General features: G+C 41.8%; 1 protein-coding gene across 1 annotated transcript; it reads right to left on the minus strand.

Annotated features, from left to right (window-relative positions):
• Positions 1-4,310: 4,310 nt before the first annotated feature.
• On the minus strand, positions 4,311-7,627 carry LOC131839766 (olfactory receptor 8S1). Its single transcript, XM_059187494.1, has 2 exons — positions 6,855-7,627; positions 4,311-4,473 (listed from the first exon to the last, which is right to left on the minus strand). Exons 1-2 carry the CDS (start codon positions 7,625-7,627, stop codon positions 4,311-4,313), a joined length of 936 nt encoding a protein of 311 aa, XP_059043477.1.
• Between the last annotated feature and the right edge of the window lie 11,342 nt (positions 7,628-18,969).

Consider the following 18,969-nt stretch of genomic DNA (forward strand, 5'->3'; position numbering starts at 1 on the left):
CTGATGGCACCTTTACTACAACAATGGATTCCACCTCTGTCTTAAATAAAGGGCCTGATTTTGTGTGGCTGACTGTATTTTCTTCCCAGAGGGAGGAGAAGGAGGAAATAGTGCGAGTGGGTGGACACTGAAGCTTAAGTCATAGTCACCTTCCAGTCACCTTCCACCACCACCAGAGGAAATAGGCTGAACAGAAAGATGGGGGTTATTTTCTGTACCAATTCAATTCAACAAAATTATTGATCATCTAGCACATTCAAGGAACTATAAAGGGAGTCAAAAATTGGCAAAAGGGTCTCTTCCCTCAAGGACTAGCAGGAAAGATAAGATAAATATTGATAAATAATTATAATCTCTCTCTCATGAGAGAGATTAGAAATATTCTTCAAGAAAGAAGCAAGATGCCCTTCAACGGACGAATGGATAAGGAAGATGTGGTCCATATACACTATGGAGTATTATGCCTCCATCAGAAAGGATGAATACCCAACTTTTGTAGCAACATGGACAGGACTGGAAGAGATTATGCTGAGTGAAATAAGTCAAGCAGAGAGAGTCAATTATCATATGGTTTCACTTATTTGTGGAGCATAACAAATAGCATGGAGGATATGGGGAGTTAGAGAGGAGAAGGGAGTTGGGGGAAATTGAAAGGGGAGTTGAATCATGAGAGACTATGGACTCTGAAAAACAATCTGAGGGGTTTGAAGCGGCGGGGCGTGAGAGGTTGGGGGAGCCAGGTGGTGGGTATTATAGAGGGCATGGATTGCATGAAGCACTGGGTGTGGTGCAAAAATAATGAATACTGTTATGCTGAAAATAAAAAAAAACTTAAATAAATAAATAAATATTCTTCAAGCATTCATAAAAGAAAAGATACTTTATATTGGGGGGGTTGATGTGGGAAAAAGAGATCAAGGAAGGATTCATGAAAGGAGTGGCAGTTAAGCTGGTTTTGAAGGATGGGCTGGATTTCGCCTGGTGGGGATGGGTGGGAGAAGGACAGTAAAGACAGGGGCACCAAGAATCTGAAATGGGTGACTTGAATGGATTGAGGGATTTCCTTACTCTTGAGATAAGGAAATATCCTTTACAAAGTGCTGTGAGAAGATCACAGGACCCTTACAGTCAGCTCAGCAATTGAAAAATCTGAACAGGGACACCAGGGTGGCTCAGTGGGTTAAAGCCTCTGCCTTCAGCTCAGGTCATGATCTCAGGGTCCTGGGATTGAGCCCCATGTCAGGGTCTTTGCTCAGCGGGGAGCCTGCTTCCTCCTCACTCTCCCTGCCTCTCTGCCTACTTGTGGTCTCTGTCTGTCAAATAAATAAATAAAAATCTTAAAAAAAAAAAGAAAAATCTGAACACCTGGGCCTTTTGGTTTGAAACCTGCGCTCCATTACTCCTCCTTGCTACTTAAAAAAAAAATTTACTTTTAAGTAATCTCTACACTTAACATGGGGATTGAACTCACAATCCCAAGATCAAGAGTCACTTGCTCTACTGACTGAACCAACTAAGTTGCTTTGCTTATTTTTAAAGGGAGATTTTTCTTAATGATTATGAGAAATGTGAAAGGAGGCAAGTCAGGAGATTTGAGTCCTAAAGTCTGTTTTTGCTACTTGTTAATGGTACAAACCTGGGCATCTCATCTCTGTCCTTTGTGCTTTGATTTCTTTGTCTTAAAAGGAGGTCTTAGTTTAGGTGGGATATATATATATATATATATATATATATATATATATATATATATCTTCCTGCTTTGACAATCCAGAATTCCAAAACTCCAATTTGAAGTGCCACATTTCTGGGCACATGAGTGGCTTAGTCAGTTAAGTGTCTGCCTTCAACTCAGGTCATGATCACAAGGTCCTGGGATTTTGTGCCGCAGTGGGCTCCCTGCTCAGTGGGGAGTCTGCTTCTTCCTCTCCCTTCTTTCCTTCCCTCTCCCCCATTCATTGCTATCTGTCTTACTCTCTCGCAAATAAATAAATAAAATCTTTAAAGAAAGAAAATAAAGTACACGTTTCTGTACAGATGCCTAGCAGAGACATGAAAAGATGCTCAACATCACTCATCATCAGGGAAATACAAATCAAAGCAATGATGAGATGCCACCACACACCTGTCAGAATGGCTAATATTAACAACACAGGAAACAACAGGTATTGGCGAGGTTGCAGAGAAAGGGGAACCCTCTTACACTGTTGGTAGGAATGCAAACTGGCATAGATACTGTGGAAAATAATATGGAGGTTCCTCAAAAATTAAAAATAGAACCACCCTATGATCCAGCAGTTGTACCAGGTATTTACCCAAAGGATACAAAAACACTAATTCAAAGGGATACATGCATTCCTCTGTTTATAGCAGCATTATCAATAATAGCCAAATTATGGAAAGAGTCCTGATGTTTATTGATTGACTGATGAATGGATAAAGAAGATGTGATATATACATAGACATGACGGAATATGACTCAACCACAAAAAAGAATGAAGTCTTACCATATGCAATGATGTGGATGGAGCTAGAGAATATTATGCTGAGGGAAATAAGTCAGTCAGAGAAAGACAAAGAAAGACCATGTGATTTCTTTCATATGCGGAATTTAAGAAATAAAACAGATGAACCTATGGGGGACAAAAAGAGAGAGGCTAACTAGGAAACAGACTCTTAACTAGAGCAAACAAACTGAGGGTTACTGGAGAGGAGATGGGAGGAGGGATGGGTGATGGGTTAAGGGTGGAATATGTGATGAGCACTGGGTGTTATACATAAGTGATGAATCACTAAATTCTACACCTGAAACTAATGTTACACTGTATGTTAACTAATGGTATTTAAATGAAAATATGAAGAAAAAATAAATGACCACATTTTTAAATTAGGTGAGTTATCTTCTACTTCCTGTCTTCTTCCTGCCTTTCTTAGATGTCTAATATAGCTGAGTACACGCCTTGCATTCCTATACCTGCTAGGGCTTTAGGCAGTCAGACCATACTTCTCTTGTTTCAGAGACCAGAAGTTCCCCAATGAAGTCTCTATGGCCTGTTTAGGGACCTGTAGGGCCATAATAGGGGTGGGAGGCCATCCTTCCCCATACTTAATGAAAAGAAACACTCAGGAAATAAATTGGTATTCAAGACATGATTTTAGTGTGAATTTAAACACAATGTGATGCATCGCCCAGGAGAATTACATTCTTTCCTTTCCTAATTATGGGCCCAACGGACTTACTCAATTCTACAGGTTTTAGGAGTGACCCCTTTGTATGGGTATGTGTGAGAAGGGAGCATGAGATGGCCATTCCTCCCAATGAGCTCACATATCTAGTTCTTATTACCCTGTCTCAGTTACCTCTCAGGAAGGCAAATGCTCTGGAAATATAAGGAACATGCTTCAACAAGTGGCCAGAACAGAAATGCAACTAAGGCTGGGACTTGAGCCCAGTCCCATCGCTCCAGCCTACATTCTGCAGAAAAGACCAGGAAATGTCACCTGTGAATGTATCATATATGAGGCTGTAATCTGAAGAGGAATTTGCTAGAGCAAATTGACAAGAAATTTATTTTCAGAGAGTACTTTAGCCTGAAGATCAGAGGATCAAGAGCAGAGAGAAGCCAGAGAGCTAGCGTAGAAGTAGTCTTGACTGATGCAAACCTCTTGGCCTTGGGTAGAAGCAGGACAGGAAAGTGTTGTTCTTTTCTTGAGAATGTGTGTGGGAGCTGAAAGGTAGCTAGGATGACAACAGAGAATTCGTTTTCTTTTCTCCAACTCCTCCTCCCTCCCTAGGCCTGGAACAAGACCTGAACTAGGCAGGATCCTAAGCTGTTCAGGCTCAGGTGAGTGGTGGGGAGGCCCATCAGAATACACCCCTTTCATGGAGCTCTGTCTGAAGCAGACTCAGAATGGTGCCCAACAATATGGATTCTCTTTCTCCCTTTATCTCCCATTTTCTCCTCCATGCTACTTTCCTCTGACATGAAGATATAATTTCCTTTGAATAAGTACCCAGAAGTGGGATTACTGGGTCATAAGGTAGTTGTGCTTTTTGTCTTTTGTGTTTGGATCCTCCATACACTTTTTGTGAGAATTTTTTCGAGTGGTGACCGGGCCCCCTGTGGATAGATGTCATATGCTCCATGGAGGTTTTCTTATCTCACTTCATTGGGAGAGGATACTGGATTCAGAGGAAATAATGCTTCTCTTTTAGAAAATAAAGACCATTGAGATAGCTGGTGATAGCTCTTCCTGCCTCCTTTTCTGTTGCACAACTCTTTCTCCTGTTACGAGGATGCAGTGGAGCTGGGTTAGAAGGTAAGCCTGGGCTTCCTGGTGAACACCCTCCTGAGAGCTGCCTTCACTTCCTGGTTCTTGAGACTGTAGATGAGGGGGTTTAGCAGTGGGGTCACCACACTGTACTGCATGGAGAGTACTTGCTCCAGGGCTGAGCCAGATGCTGGGGTCATGTACCTTGAAGGGATTGGCACAAAGAAGTAAACTGAGGTCAGAATAATGGCCACAGTATATTGGTAGCCATGGTCCATCCCATACCAGACACTCTGCAGAGTCCTTAGAGCTGAATCAACTAGCAGTGGTAGCAGCATTTAGATATGACTGTGTGATCAGTGAGACGGCAGTCATTTCTATCTTTAATTGTCTCCAAACATGAGTTATCTTATCTTCCAAGAGCTGCCCTGAGAAAAAAGCAAGTTCTGTAGCACATCAAGTGCTGCAAGCTTGAATAAGACTAATAATAATTTCATGCATTTCTCTAGTACTTCATAGTCTTCAAAACATTTTTTCTTAATAGTTATGATAAAGATGTAAGGATTTTTTCCCCTCTTCTTTTCCCTGTATATATAATTGTATGTTTTCATCCTATGAGGATTGTTTCTTGCCAAAGTAGATGTTCATTCTAATAATGCTGTCATTGTTCTCAACATTTATGGCTCTGGGAATTACCTTCAGTCACAGCATGTTATTTTATATAATGCTAGTGGAACAAAACATTTGTCCTTTTTTAAAAAATTTTTTAAAAAAAATTTTATTTATTTATTTGACAGACAGAGATTATAAGTAGGCAGAGAGGCAGGCAGAGAGAGAGAGGGGAAGCAGACTCCCCGCTGAGCAGAGAGCTTCACGTGGGACTCGATTCCAGGACCCTGGGATCATGACCCGAGCTGCAGGCAAGAGGCTTTAACCCACTGAGCCACCCAGGCACCCCAAAACATTTTTCCTTTTAAGTACATTTTTCTTCGGCTTAGAAAAGAAGCTAAACATGATAAATAAAGTGGAAGATAAACATGTTTTAAGCACAAGATTTGAATCCAAAATAATAAGGTTAAGTTTTGGGCTGCATTTTGTTGAGTCTCACCGGCAGTACTTCCCAAAGAAGCATTAGTTTTTTTTTCAACAGGTCATCATCATTGGAATATTCCTTGTAGATTCTGCTGTGCTCTATTTAAAAAGATATTCAGGGGCACCTGGATGGCTCAGTAGTTAAGCATCTACCTTCGGCTCAGGTCATGATCCTGGGGTCCTGGGATTGAGCCCCACATCGGGTTCCCTGCTCGGCGAGAAGCCTGCTTCACTCTCTCCCACTCCCCCACCTGTGTTCCCTCTCTTGCTGTCTCTCTCTCTTGGCCAAATAAATAAATAAAATCTTAAAAAAAATGAAAAAAATATTCATTTTACTGTCATTTTTCTTCATCTAATTTATCCCTGTTAACATTTCTGTGAAGTAGGTAGGGGCAATCTTAGTGTCTCCTTATGGCATATGAGAAAAATGAGATACAGAGAAAGAAAGATTTGTCTACAGAGTCAGGTGAGCTCCTTTTCCACACCTGCCTTCTTTTCAAGTAACAAACAGGTAAGAAAATTACAGAGCAATTTGTATAAATCTATCTCCAGTTCACTAGTAGACACTATGGGTCATTAATTATTCTGCTCCTAGTAAGTGAGGACTTGTCAGCTAGAGTTGTTTATGTTTGAGAGAAGTATGGTAAGAAAGAGTATGATGTTTTAAGTCAGTGAGACTTGGTTTATACTATGGCTCCATTACTAACTTGTTCTGGGACTTTGGAGAAATTACCTGGTTACTCTTGAAACTTAGGTGCCTTACCTGAAAGTGGAGTTAATAATATTTCTCTTGTAGTATGTTCCATACTAAAATTGAGCTTGAGCATTTAAAAGAAGCTGGTGTACTGTAGGTGCCTAAAGAAATAGTTTTATTTTTTTTTTTTTTTTTTTTTTTTTTTTTTTTTTTTTTAAGATTTTATTTATTTATTTGACAGACAGAGATCCAAGTAGGCAGAGAGGCAGGCAGAGAGAGAGGAGGAAGCAGGCTCCCCACTGAGCAGAGAACCCGATGCGGGGCTCGATCCCAGGACCCCGAGATCATGACCTGAGCTGAAGGCAGAGGCATTAGCCCTCTGAGCCACCCAGGCGCCCCAAGAAATAGTTTTAAATAAGCTTCAGAGACATCATCTTCCAGTAGGAAAAACAATGTCATCATGATATGTTTTATTGTTTTGGTTAGCACTGAATAAAAATCTACCAAGGGCTCTCTGATTTCCTTTTGAGAGGTATTAATCATAAGTTAATAAAGTAGAAAATCTCTAGTCCTTGTATAAGCTCATCTTTCAGAGATAGACAATTAAGACCTGAGAAAGAAAATGGATTTTTTTTTTTTTTTTTATAACTCACACAGCTAGTCCTCAGGAGAGCCAGAACTAGAAACCAGGCTTTCTGAATTCCAGTACAGCCATTTTCCTGCCACTTTGGAAGACCAAGGCCAGTTAAGGGCAAGTGATATCCTACATTTACATTTAGGTGGTTATAGTATGACATACCTGAAAACTCCTGAACCATAAAAGATGGTGACCACAAGAAAATGAGAAGAGCAGGTGGAAAAGATCTTGCTCCGACCCATCGAAGAGTTGATTCCCAGGGCTGTCATGATGATACGAGTGTAGGAGCCCAGCAATAGGACAAGAGTGCCAAAGCCAAGGACTGCTATGGTGGTCAGGATGGAGACAACACTAATGTAAGGGTCAGAACAGGTCAGCAGGAGCACTGGGGGAAGCTCGCAGGCAAAACTGCGGACAAGATTGGGGCCACAGAAGTGCTGCTGAGCCAGAAGGATGCTGTTAACCAGGCTAGTTCCCATTCCTATGGCCCATGATGTTCCCACCAGGCCAATACATACCTTTTTGTTCATAGCCACCACATACAACAGTGGGTGGCACACAGCCTGGAACCGGTCATAGGCCATGACTGAAAGGAGGCAAGCTTCAGTGGCTCCGGAAAATATGACCAAGGAGATCTGGGTGAAACATTCAAGGGGGGATATAGTCTTCCACTTGGAAAGAAGGTTCTCTAGCAGTTTAGGCACAATGACTGAGGAATAGAAAGCATCCATGAAGGAGAGGTGACTCAGGAAGAAGTACATGGGCGTGTGGAGATGAGAATCAGTTCTGATCACCAGCAGCATTGTCAGGTTCCCCATCAGGGTCAGTAGGTAAATTCCCAGGAGGAGTACAAAGAGCACAGCCTGGACCTGAGGGTTGTTGGACAGTCCTAGGAGGACAAATGTCGTGACTGTGGTTGTGTTGTCAACTTCCATGGAGCATTTAAGTTCTCCTTTCAGAGGGACAAGAAGGGAAAAAAATTATCACATGGGTTATCAGTCTCGGAGCATGCCTGGGGATGAGGCATTGGGAGTAAAGCTTCATGGCTGATCCAGAACAGGTTGTGTCGCAGCCACACCCTTGTCATGTCAGACCTGATTAGTCCTTCTTGGCTCAGGGCAGGAAGCTATTGGCCAAGGTGGAGAAGGTGGAAGAGAATAATGTAGACAATTTGACCTAGAAAGGAAAGAGAAGAGAACAGGGATTAGACTGGAACAGGAACAGACTTCAGAACACTGAGAAGTTGCTATTCTCCAGTTCCAAAAGGAATTGAGCTCAAACCACAGGAGAGCTGACTGGCACAGTGAATAAGTGCTGAATATTTTGGCTGACTATCTGGTTGACAGACTGTAATGAATGAATGGTTGATAGGGGGTATAGTGATACCTAGTGACAGTGCAAGACCTTTCCCTGTCATGGTAAGTTCAATGGTAAGTCACTTGAAGTTCTCATTTTTTTTAAAAAAATGGGAAAACTAGATGGTTCTAAAGTCCATTCCAGTTTAGAAAGTCTAAGGATTAAAAAAAAAGAAATTCTAAAGATTAAGAGACAATCTTCTTTGGGTATCACTGGTACTAAATAGAAATCCTTTCTCCTCTTCTGTGTCAATCCAAGAAGGAATGGTATGTGAGTGTGCTGATGTTATGGAAGCCTGGCAGGAGGAAGCCCTCGAAATGGAGGTGAGTGTTGTACACATCAGCTACTCCAAGGTCTTCCTATTCCAGGGTTTCTGTATTGTCCACTGATTTTTTCTGTAATCTCAGTAATTTACGGGAAAGTCCATGAAAAGTGTGCTATTCTCTGAGCTGGTAGTGGGGGACTTGGATAAATCCAAGTCAGACTTGGACCATCTTCTATGCATCACAGGGATGGTGAAAGCTGATTGAGAGAGAGAGAGAGAGAAACAGAGAGAGAGAGAGAGAGAGAGAGAGAGAGAGAAGAGATAAGAAAGATAAAAGAACACCAAGAACACCTGGTAAAATGTACAGTTATAGGGTTTGGTCTAGACCAGAACAAGGTAAAATTGTCACCTTTCTCTTTGATGGGTAACTCAGAAGGAGGTAAGTGAGGATCTGATCTCTATTCATGGCTTCTACACTCATGGTTTCCCAGAGTGGGTAGTTTTAGAAGATGGATAGGAATGAGAAGGGGATTTGTCTTCACCTGGGCACCCTAGGCCAACAAGAGATGATCTCCGTGGATGATAACCAAATGACATCCTTTCCAACACTGGAGCAAAAGCCTCAGATATGGCTAGGGCTTCTGTGGGCTACCCTCAACTTTGTCCTTTCTTTAGAAGATTCAGGGGTGAAACTTCTTAGCAAGGAAATATTCCTGTTGTCTTTCTATCTAAGGGTAAGACTTCTTGACTCTGCCTCCCATATAACAATGGCCAGAGGGACTTGATCTCAGCTCTAGACCTTGGAGAGTGAGGGAACTCCCTAGAGAGGCCCTTAGAGCAGAAGAGCTGCTCTGGATGTGAATGAGGTCTCCAAGGGCCAACTATTCCTTCCCTGAATCACTCTTGTTTCAGTGGGTTGCATCATACAAGAGGGGACCCAGGGTGGCCAATAATGTCTAAAGATAAAAATAGAGAATTCTGAGGATTCCTGATACAAAAACTTGAAATTTCTTTCTTTCTTCCCTCCCTTTATCTTTCTTCCTTCTCATTTCCCTTCCTTCTCATTTTGTTATGTTAAAAATTGTATTTATGATTATACAAATAATATAATGATAAAATAAAATGAAAAAGATACTGAGGATACTTTAAAAATGAAAAAAAAGATATTGGGGCGCTTCGGTGGCACAGTTGGTTAAGCATCCAACTCTTGATTTCTGCTCAGGTCATGATCTCAGGGTTGTCAGATTGAGCCCTACAGTGGGCTCTGCCTCCAGTGTGGAACCTGCTTAAGAGTTTCTCTTTCCCTCTCCCTCTGCCCATAACCCCACCCCCACCCCATGGCTCACTCTCTCTCTAAATAAAAAAAAAAAGGTAAAAAAAGAAAAAAGATATTAAAAATATTTTAATTATAAAATAAGAAAATAAAAATTTATCATGTCGTCCAAAATTAATTATTGCAATTCAAATAAAATTCAAATAGATTAAAATCTTCAAAACAAATTTTTAATTGTGGTAAAAATGTTTTATTGTGAATACATTTAAGCATATACAGAAGCAAAGGGAATGGTGTATTGATGCTTCTGTATCCATCATCCAACTTCAACAATTATCAGCTCCTTGACTGCAACCCAGCTTTGACCACATGGAGCTGGTAAATGTGGTCCCTGTGTTCCATGAGCAGTCATGTGTCTAAGACATAGAAAAGTTCCATTACTGAAAGATAAAAGGGAAGGGCAGTACTGAGGAGGGATGATCAGGCTTTAGAAATTTTTTTTTTTTTTAAAGATTTTATTTATTTATTTGTCAGAGAGAGAGCGAGCGAGAGCGAGCACAGGCAGACAGAGTGGAAGGCAGAGTCAGAGGGAGAAGCAGGCTCCCTGCGGAGCAAGGAGCCTGATGTGGGACTCGATCCCAGGACGCTGGGATCATGACCTGAGCCGAAGGCAGCTGCTTAACCAACTGAGCCACCCAGGCGTCCCAGGCTTTAGAAATTTTTTTTTTTTTAAAGATTTTATTTATTTATTTGACAGAGATCGCAAGTAGGCAGAGAGGCAGGCAGAGACAGAGGGGGAAGCAGGCTTCCCGCTGAGCAGAGAGCCCGATGTGGGGCTCAATCCCAGGACCCTGGGATCAAGACCTGAGCCGAAGGCAGAGGCTTCAACCCACTGAGCTACCCAGGTGCCCCGGGCTTTTAAAAATTTTTTAATAAGATTTTATTTATTTATTTTTAGACAGAGAGTGCTCTCCCACAACCGTGAGCTGAGGGAGGGCAGAAAGAGAGGGCAGGAATCTCAAGCAGACTCTACACTGAGCACAGAGCTTCAAGCGAGGCTTGATCTCACACCGTGAGGTCATAACCTGAGCTGAAAGCAAAAGCTGGGCGCTTAACTGACCAAGCCACCCTCATGCCCTGGAGGATTGGCCTTTGCCATGGATGAGGACTGAATGGTGAGTAATTACCTAGGAGATAACGAAGCAACAATACAGAGGGAACTTGGGCCTTTCACTCCGGACCACCCATTCATCTCTGGACTTAAAAGAAAAGTAATCTACTTTGATTGAGGTGCCGTATTTTGGGATCTCTTCTATAACAGCTTAACCTTTATCTTCCTAAAATAGATTTCCTAATCAACTCAAATTGTCTCCAGTGTCCCACCATCAAAAATAAAGTTGCAATAGCCCCCTTTCCTTCCTTTTGCCTTCAGGAGTGTATTTATTGTGTCTGAGATAATACATCAGGTGCTCTCTGAGCTACACGGTGTAAGAGGAAGTTTTCTCATTACAAACTGACAAAGAAGTAAAAAATTGTTCACAACAGCCATTTGAAGATCTGGTTCTACATGTTCAGAAATATGTCTGGGCTTAATACTAATGACAGAATTCTTAATCATCCAAGGCTGCTTTTATAACTTAATACAGATAATAAATTAGGCTAAAATGTACTGTAATATTTGGTAGGACCTTTAGTACACCACAAAATAAATTTTGATACATCAAAGAAGCAAGACTTGCAGACACCTTAGACACAACAGATCCTCAACTCTAAAGTTCTACTCTTGAGAGAATTTCCGTCTTTGGGGAGTCTCTCAGTCTCTAGTGGGTAAAGGCAGGGAGAAGAGTCAGCGTAGCATGCCCATGAAGTCTGTGCTGTGTATAGAGATGCACGGCCCAGGGAGAGGGTGCCTTCGCTCCTTCATAGAACATACCGATTATGTGAATTATGTTGCCTAGCACTGGGTCCATGGTCTGAATATCCTGTCATGCTCTGCCCTGTTGGTCAGATACCGAATGGCCATACTTCCAGTCAGAGGACCTTCAGGGTTGCAGTTTGTGAAAAAAATTGAGAGCAAAACCTTTGAAATAGATAAGCAGTTATTCCACTTGTCTTTGAGTAGATGGCTCCCTGACTGTTGATGTCCCAGAGGTAGATACTGGTGTGGCCGTTAAGCTTTGGTGGCTTAAATGGGTCATCAGATGGAAGTGTGATATCCAGAGGGAATAGACCACCATCGTATACAGAACCCAGTGGACCGTTCATATTTAGGAGGAAGATTGGAGGTTCCTTTCCACTTCACCATCAAGAGCCAAGCAGACACAGCTCATCATGTATATGTTGTCATGATGAAGAGTAACCAGTCTTAAGTACGAGAACTGGACAGCACAATTTGCTTTGTCATACACAGGCTCATTCTAGACTCACTTGGTATTTGAGGTGGTTGTTTGGGTTTGCTAACTGGCATTATCCAAAGGAAAACACACTCATCACATCACTATAACAGGTGGTAGTTTTACAAGGTGGAGTGAGGCCCCTCCAAGGTAAGGCTTCTGCCCTTCCCCAGAAACTGGGAGACAGGGGTGCTGTGTTTTCTGATAATTACATTTTGAGGAGTTGGTTCTCAAGTCCTTAAGGAACACATTACTGGTAGTAAAGCTGGCATGGGGCTTTTTAACTTTTAAACTTTTTAACTTTTTAACTTTTAAAAAGATTTATGTACATTTCAAAGAGACAGAGAAAAAACTTACAAATTTTTTAAAGTAAATGCTCTAAGAAAAGAGAAGAGGGAGAGAAGCAGGGAAGTTCGCCTTTTAGTTTTAATTTGCACTTGCCCTTATGTCGTCCAATTTCTCTCCACCCTTGGGTGAAGAGAGGCGCCCCATTTCTGGGGCGCCTGGGTGGCTCAGTGGGTTAAGCCTCTGCCTTCGGCTCAGGTCATGATCTCAGGGTCCTTGGATCAAGCCCTGTATCGGGCTCTCTGCTCAGCAGGGAGCCTGCTTCCCTCCCTCTCTCTCTCTCTGCCTGCCTCTCTGCCTACTTGTGATCTCTGCCTGTCAAATAAATAAAATCTAAAAAAAAAAAAAAAAAAAAAAAAAAAAAAGGTTCATTTCCCCACTGGGTTTCCTTTGTGCCTTTCAAAAATCAGTCCTCTCGCTTTGTGTGGATCCATGTCTGGATTCGCTGGTTTCATAGTTCCACACCACTCGCTTTGTGTGGATCCATGTCTGGATTCGCTGGTTTCATAGTTCCACACATCCATTTTCTTGCTAGCCTCTTGCAGATGCAACACTGTGTTGTAACTTTATGGTCAGTCCCAAAATCAGATGCTAGAAGTCGTCCAATTTTGTTCTTTCTCAGATTCGTTTTGGCTATTTTAGTCCCTTTGCCTTTCCAGCTTCATCAGTTTCCACAGGCTAAGTATGGTTTTGAACACTTTTCATCTGCTGGAAGGGCCACCCCAGCACCCTCGGGAGGGCTTTGATGAATTTCCTCCTTCAGGCTGAGGCTTTTGTTCTGCAAGGGAGCTCGGGAGCTGGGCCTGGGAGATTTATGGTGGCTGCTGTTCGCTGACCCCAGCCAGCCCAGGGGGAAAGCTTTCCTTAGTGTCTCCCCACCATCCTCCCCGTGAGAGCTGGATGGAGTTCCTGGGGGAACAGACTGCAAGAAAGTGGGAGCTTCCCTAGGACCGCAGCCCTCTGGAGCCTCAGTGCCTCTCACAGCTCACATCCGGCCTCCAGCAATCTGTCACCATTTCTAGTTTAATCTTTCTCCTCCTTGAGGTGGCACCAGCAGCTTCTGTCCCGAGTAAGCCAACGCTCAGGTCTCCCGTCTCCCTGCAGGCACACTCTTTTCTCCAGATTTCTGTGTGGCCAGCTGCCCAAGACAGCTCTCTGATGACTAAGAGAAGTGGTTGACTTTGTCTGTCTAGCTTTTTTCTTATTTTAAGAGTGGGAGTGATAGTTTGCCAGCCTTCTGCATCTCTGAGCCCAAACCAGAAGTCTGAGTTTTTAAAGTTTTTTTTTTTTTTGAAGAGTTTATTTATTTATTTGACAGACAAAGATCACAAGTAGGCAGAGAGGCAGGCAGAGAGAGAGGAGGAAGCAGGCTCCCCGCTGAGCAGAGAGCCCCATGCGAGGCTCGATCAGAAAATTGCAGCTCTTGTTGCCAGGATGTCTTTTATTTTACCGTATTTGAATCTCTTTAAATGCCCTCCCCGTGTTTTCCTCGATTGTTTCGGTCCGTCTATCTCCTTGCACATTTTTTTATGGGGTTGTTCTGATCAGCTGCTTGATGCTTACCTCTCTCTCCCTCTGTACTGTTTAGTTTGCTCATTGTGGCGAAGTCCGGCTGGTTGAGTTCTGTAAGTGGTGACAGTCTCCTGACAGAAGGCAGTCTGTGCCCCTCCCACTCTGTCCCCACATCTTCTCCCCATGCTACAACCACGTTCAGCTCCGGGAGAGAGAGGCGTGCACACCTCTCCTAACAGAACTCCCCTGGGCCCTGAGCCCCCTGGCCCAGCTTCCCAAAGGCTGTAGCTGCTGCTCAGCTCAGGAGAACCAAGAAATTTGAATTTGGGATTAGCATTCCATGGGACATGTTCAAGCTGCCTACTCTGTACATTTTTGTATACAACACATTGAATATATTAATGGTCAGCTATCCTGTATCTTTATTTTGCCTGTCACTGGTCTAATCCATTAAGTGTCACCGCTTAGTGCTCAGAAAGAAATCTATTGCTTTCACTTTCAAGTTTCTGTAAGAACTTCCTTCACGTTCTTGAGCACTTATAAAGCATTCTTCCTCCAGATAAAATTTCCCCAAACCCAAATATCTTCTACTTTTCCTTTCTCAACACCCTCACTGGTCTCTTTGGTTATGGGGTTAGGCCAAAATAATCCTAGCTCATTCAGACCTCACAGCAGAGGTCTCTATCGCCAATTGGCCATTTCTCCCTATGGCTCATGAGAAAGCTTCCCAGCCATCATGGCGGCCTGCCTGCAGACCTCATACTTCCTATTCAGCTCTCACTAAAGGGCAAGAGGGCAAGAGAATTTAAAAAAAATTAATGACAAGAGTCAGACACATTTCCATCAGTAAAGAAGACTCCAAGGATCCAAATGACAGATCTTACAAATCTATGATTTGCAGGAAAAAGATACAATAAGACAACAGCATTAAAATAAAGATATGCATCACAGCCAAAGGCTGCCTCATAGCAAGGGGAGAGGACTGGAGAGAGATCACTTGTCTTCTCTTCACAAGGCCAAACAACACATATTTTCTCTCTTGGTTAGAAACCATCAACATGTGTGTGAAACACTAGAACCAGCTTAGACTGGGTATGGGTGACACGTGGCTTCCTTGATCCAGCCCAGTAAATTAGCTGCAGCTGCACGAGCCATTGCCACAAAGGCAGCAGCCATTTGAAGATCCAAGGTGAGTCCAACCGTGCCCTCAGAAACAAGCTGACATTCTCCTCCACTTAGTGCTGGTCAAGGATGGGGACTTTGCCCCTTGGTCTAAAATTCTCAGTAGCCATTTCAGCAAAGGCGGAACTTCGGGGGGCTGCTTTTAACACACTGAAAAGTCAAAATTCTTTTCACTCATGTATCCCTTCTTTTTATGTTTTCTTGCCCGCCACTGTTAATTTGTCCTACCTTTTTTAATAGTAATTGGTCTTACAGATGTAGCTATTTTATCAGGGGATGTCCGCTCCCGTTCCTTTGGTTGAAGCGCCACCTCCTGGCCAGAGAGGGCGAAGCTCAACCAAAGGAGATTCTGAGCTTTCATTCATTCATTCATTCATTCATTCTTCATTTATTCATTCATTCATTTATTTATAAAGATTTCAAACAATGAATTTTGGAACACTGAAAAAAATAAAATTAAATTGAAAAATATTTTATTTACTCGACAGAGAGAGAGTGAGAGAGCGAGCGCACAAGCAGAGGGAGTAGCCGGGACTCCCTACTGAGCAGAGAGCCCATTCACGACAGTGGGATTATGACCTGAGTGGAAGGCAGGCACTTAGCCAGCTGAGTCACCCAGGCGTCCCTCTGAGCTTTTATTTTTGCTAACCCTGAATGCTGCAACCACGGAACTGAATTTTTGAGCTCCTGCGGTCTTTCCTGCTAATCTATTTTGCTAGATCCTGAGGCTTAGGTTTTATCATTTTCAGATTCCACTGGAAAGTTTATTGTCAGTAACTGCTTCCAAAGCATGTGCTACTTCAAACCCGGGGTGACTTGGCAACCATCTGGCATCAATGATTCATTTCTACCGCCTTTAGCAGAAACATTGTTTTTCTATCTAAATAATTTAGCCATATTTTTAGTTAAAAGTGAGTCAGGGAGTAAACTTCTAATTCCCTTTCTCATACCAACTGAACAAATGGCAGCAGTTAGGGTTTGTTAAAGGACTCTCACAGGACCCCAAATGACAATGCTTACAGATCTATGGTTGTTGTAGAGGACACAGCATAGCAACAGCATCAAGTAAGGATAACCTCACAGCCAAAACCTACCCCGCGGCAAGGCATCCAGAGACACCTGACATAGGCTCCCATTGTCCTCTTTCTGCAATGCCATGGCAGGACATACTTCTTAGATCAGGAATCACTGATGGGTGCATGGAACACTCTGGAACCAGGGAGGCCAAAAAGGTTCTAGGACTGTCTTGTACCCTGTTGATCACATAGATATATTCTTGCTATGTAACCAGCCTCAATAGCAGAGGTCTCACTGAGACCAGTACAAGCAATCTCATTGTGTCAATAAACAGTGCTGACAAACTGGGATAAGGCACCTCAAAACTCACCTTGGACCAATGGATAGACACAAAGTAACATATTAACCAGTACATTTCATACTGATTAATGATCAGGGATCAGTGCCATGCAGATATGTCTCTTACCTCAGTAAAAAAGTTTAGGCCAATTTCATGTGTGCTGGAGTTAATTCTCACAGCACACTTTCCTTATTCAGTATTAAACCTCTGTCAAAAAGCACAATACTGGGGCACCTGGGTGGTTCAGTGGGTTAAAGCCTCTGCCTTCAGCTCAGTCATGATATCAGGGTCCTGGGATAGAGCCTTGCATCGGGCTCCCTGCTTGGCGGGGAGCCTTCTCCCCCACCCCCCCACCCCCTGCTTCTCTGCCTACATGTGATCTTTGTCTGTCAAATAAATAAATAAAATCTTAAAAAAAAAAAAAAAAGAGAAAGCTGGGTTTTCCTATTAAAAAAAAAGTACAATACTCCATGCATTCTGGATGTTCACAGGAAGCCTGATGGGTGAATCAGTGAATGAATAAACACAATTTGCAACCCCAGGCTTTGGCTGGGTTTTATCATTTTCTTTCCCTTTCTTTTCTTTTCCTTGAGCACATGTTTTCCATCTTAAAGAAATTTGGACAGTTAATCACTCATTGTTTTAAAGTGAAGTGTTTCTGTTCTTTCACCACAGTTAGATCATAAACTCCTGGAAGGCTGGATATTTTAAATTTTTCATCCCTACCTCTGCTTTCTAATGACTCCAGTCTTCCAGCTGGGCTCTCTGGTATGTATCTTATCCATGCTACATAGTAGATATCAACAAGGAACTGATTTCTCTACCCCACGGGCATGCCAAAGTGTGGTCATTGGCAAAACATGTACTTAAAATTTCCTGGATCCACAATGTATTCTTGGTGAATATTTATTAAAAGGAAATTAATCTCAGTCTATCTATATGTTTGGATTATATATCATTCTAGGAATAATAGATACACACTCTCTCTACATGGTATCACTGAGCCTTTAAAATCCACAAGAGATATATATATGGTTATACTTATTTTGAGATTAAAGAAACTCACGGAAATTAAATAATTTGTTTGAGGTCATTCAGGTGTTACATGTTTGAGCAAGGATTTGAAATAAGATCTGTTTAAGATAAAATTTTGGCTCATTCACATAGCTATCATAGTGTCCCAAGATATTTCAGAAAGAAGAGCGGGTCACATGCTCCAGCCATAAAAGGGAGGAATTCTTCTTTTCTTTTAGTTCCCTTGTTGACATTTTAGAAATTTCCCTCCTGTTGCTTCCTGGTCAATCAATTCCTCATTTTATTCAGTCTTGACCTTCTAAAATTTTATAATGCAGGTTAGATATATCCTTATTAGAAGATTGTTTTTAATTACATGATCCTTGTTTTCCTTGATATTACTTCTGTTTGACTAATTTGTTAAGAACTCTAAAATCTGTATAAAAGTCTTCTACAATATTACTCAGCCACCTAAAATAATGGAATCTTGCTATTTGCAACCATGTGGATGGAGCTAGAGGGCATAATAATGCTAAATGAAATAAGTCAGTCAGAGAAAGACAAATATCATATGATTTCACTCATATGTGGAATTTAATAAATAAAACAGATGAACATAGGAGAAGGGAAGGGAAAATAAGATGAAAACAGTGACGGAGGCAAACCATAAGTGAGGCTGAACTTTAGAAAACAAACTGAGGGTTGCTGTAGGGGAGGTGGGTGTAGAATGGGGTAAATGGGTGATGGGCATTAAGGAGGGCATGTAAAGTAGTGAACTTTGGGTGTTATATGCAAGTGATGAATGATTACCTTTGAAACTAATAATATAGTATATGTTACCTAAATTGAATTTAAGTAAAAAATTAAAAAACAAACATATTTCTTCTTCTTGATGATGCATAATAATGTCTCAAATAGGTAGTATGTCTCTGAAAATATTCTTCCTGGAGACCATTATTTAGTAATACATGGAGGTTTAAGACTATTGGATACAGCAGAAATACTCATCAAAAGCACTTAATTTTTTCTTTTTTTCCATGAAAGTGTTAGCATGTCCATTTAATTCTCATTGATTTGATTAAAAGTACCCATAAATACGTTGAAAAAAAAAGTCTCCTGGGGTACCTGGGTGGCTCAGTGGGTTAAGGCCTTTGTTTTCAGCTCAGGTCGTGATCCCAGGGTCCTGGGATTGAGCCCCGCATCGGGCTCCCTGCTCAGCGGGGAGCCTGCTTCCACCTCTCTCTCTATCTGTCTGCCTGACTCTGCCTACTTGTGATCTCTGCCTGTCAAATAAATAAATAAAATCATAAAAAAGTCTCCCACAATTATTATAAATTTGTTAATTTCCTTTATTATTTTCTATAGTATTTTATGTTCTGTGACTTGAGTAGTTAATGTTCAGTCATTTTATCTTTTTTGTGCCATATAGGTATCATTGTGGTTGTACCCATCTGAATTTGAGAGTAATATTCTTACAGTCAGCACATTTTTCTTGAGCATTTACTACTTGACTACTGTCCTAGATTCTTCAACTAATTTTTTTTAATGAACATATAATGTATTATTAGCCCCAGGGGTAC

The sequence above is a fragment of the Mustela lutreola genome, chromosome 8, assembly GCF_030435805.1.
Source record: "Mustela lutreola isolate mMusLut2 chromosome 8, mMusLut2.pri, whole genome shotgun sequence".
NCBI lineage: Eukaryota > Metazoa > Chordata > Mammalia > Carnivora > Mustelidae > Mustela > Mustela lutreola.

Bases quoted from the DNA above. Each gene is read 5' to 3' on its own strand.
- LOC131839766 (XM_059187494.1), bottom strand. From the start codon at position 7,627: ATGGAAGTTGACAACACAACCACAGTCACGACATTTGTCCTCCTAGGA. The intron at 4,474-6,854 runs GTATGTCATACT...AATCCCTTCAAG, and splicing joins TATGGTTCAGGAGTTTTCAG to GTACATGACCCCAGCATCTG.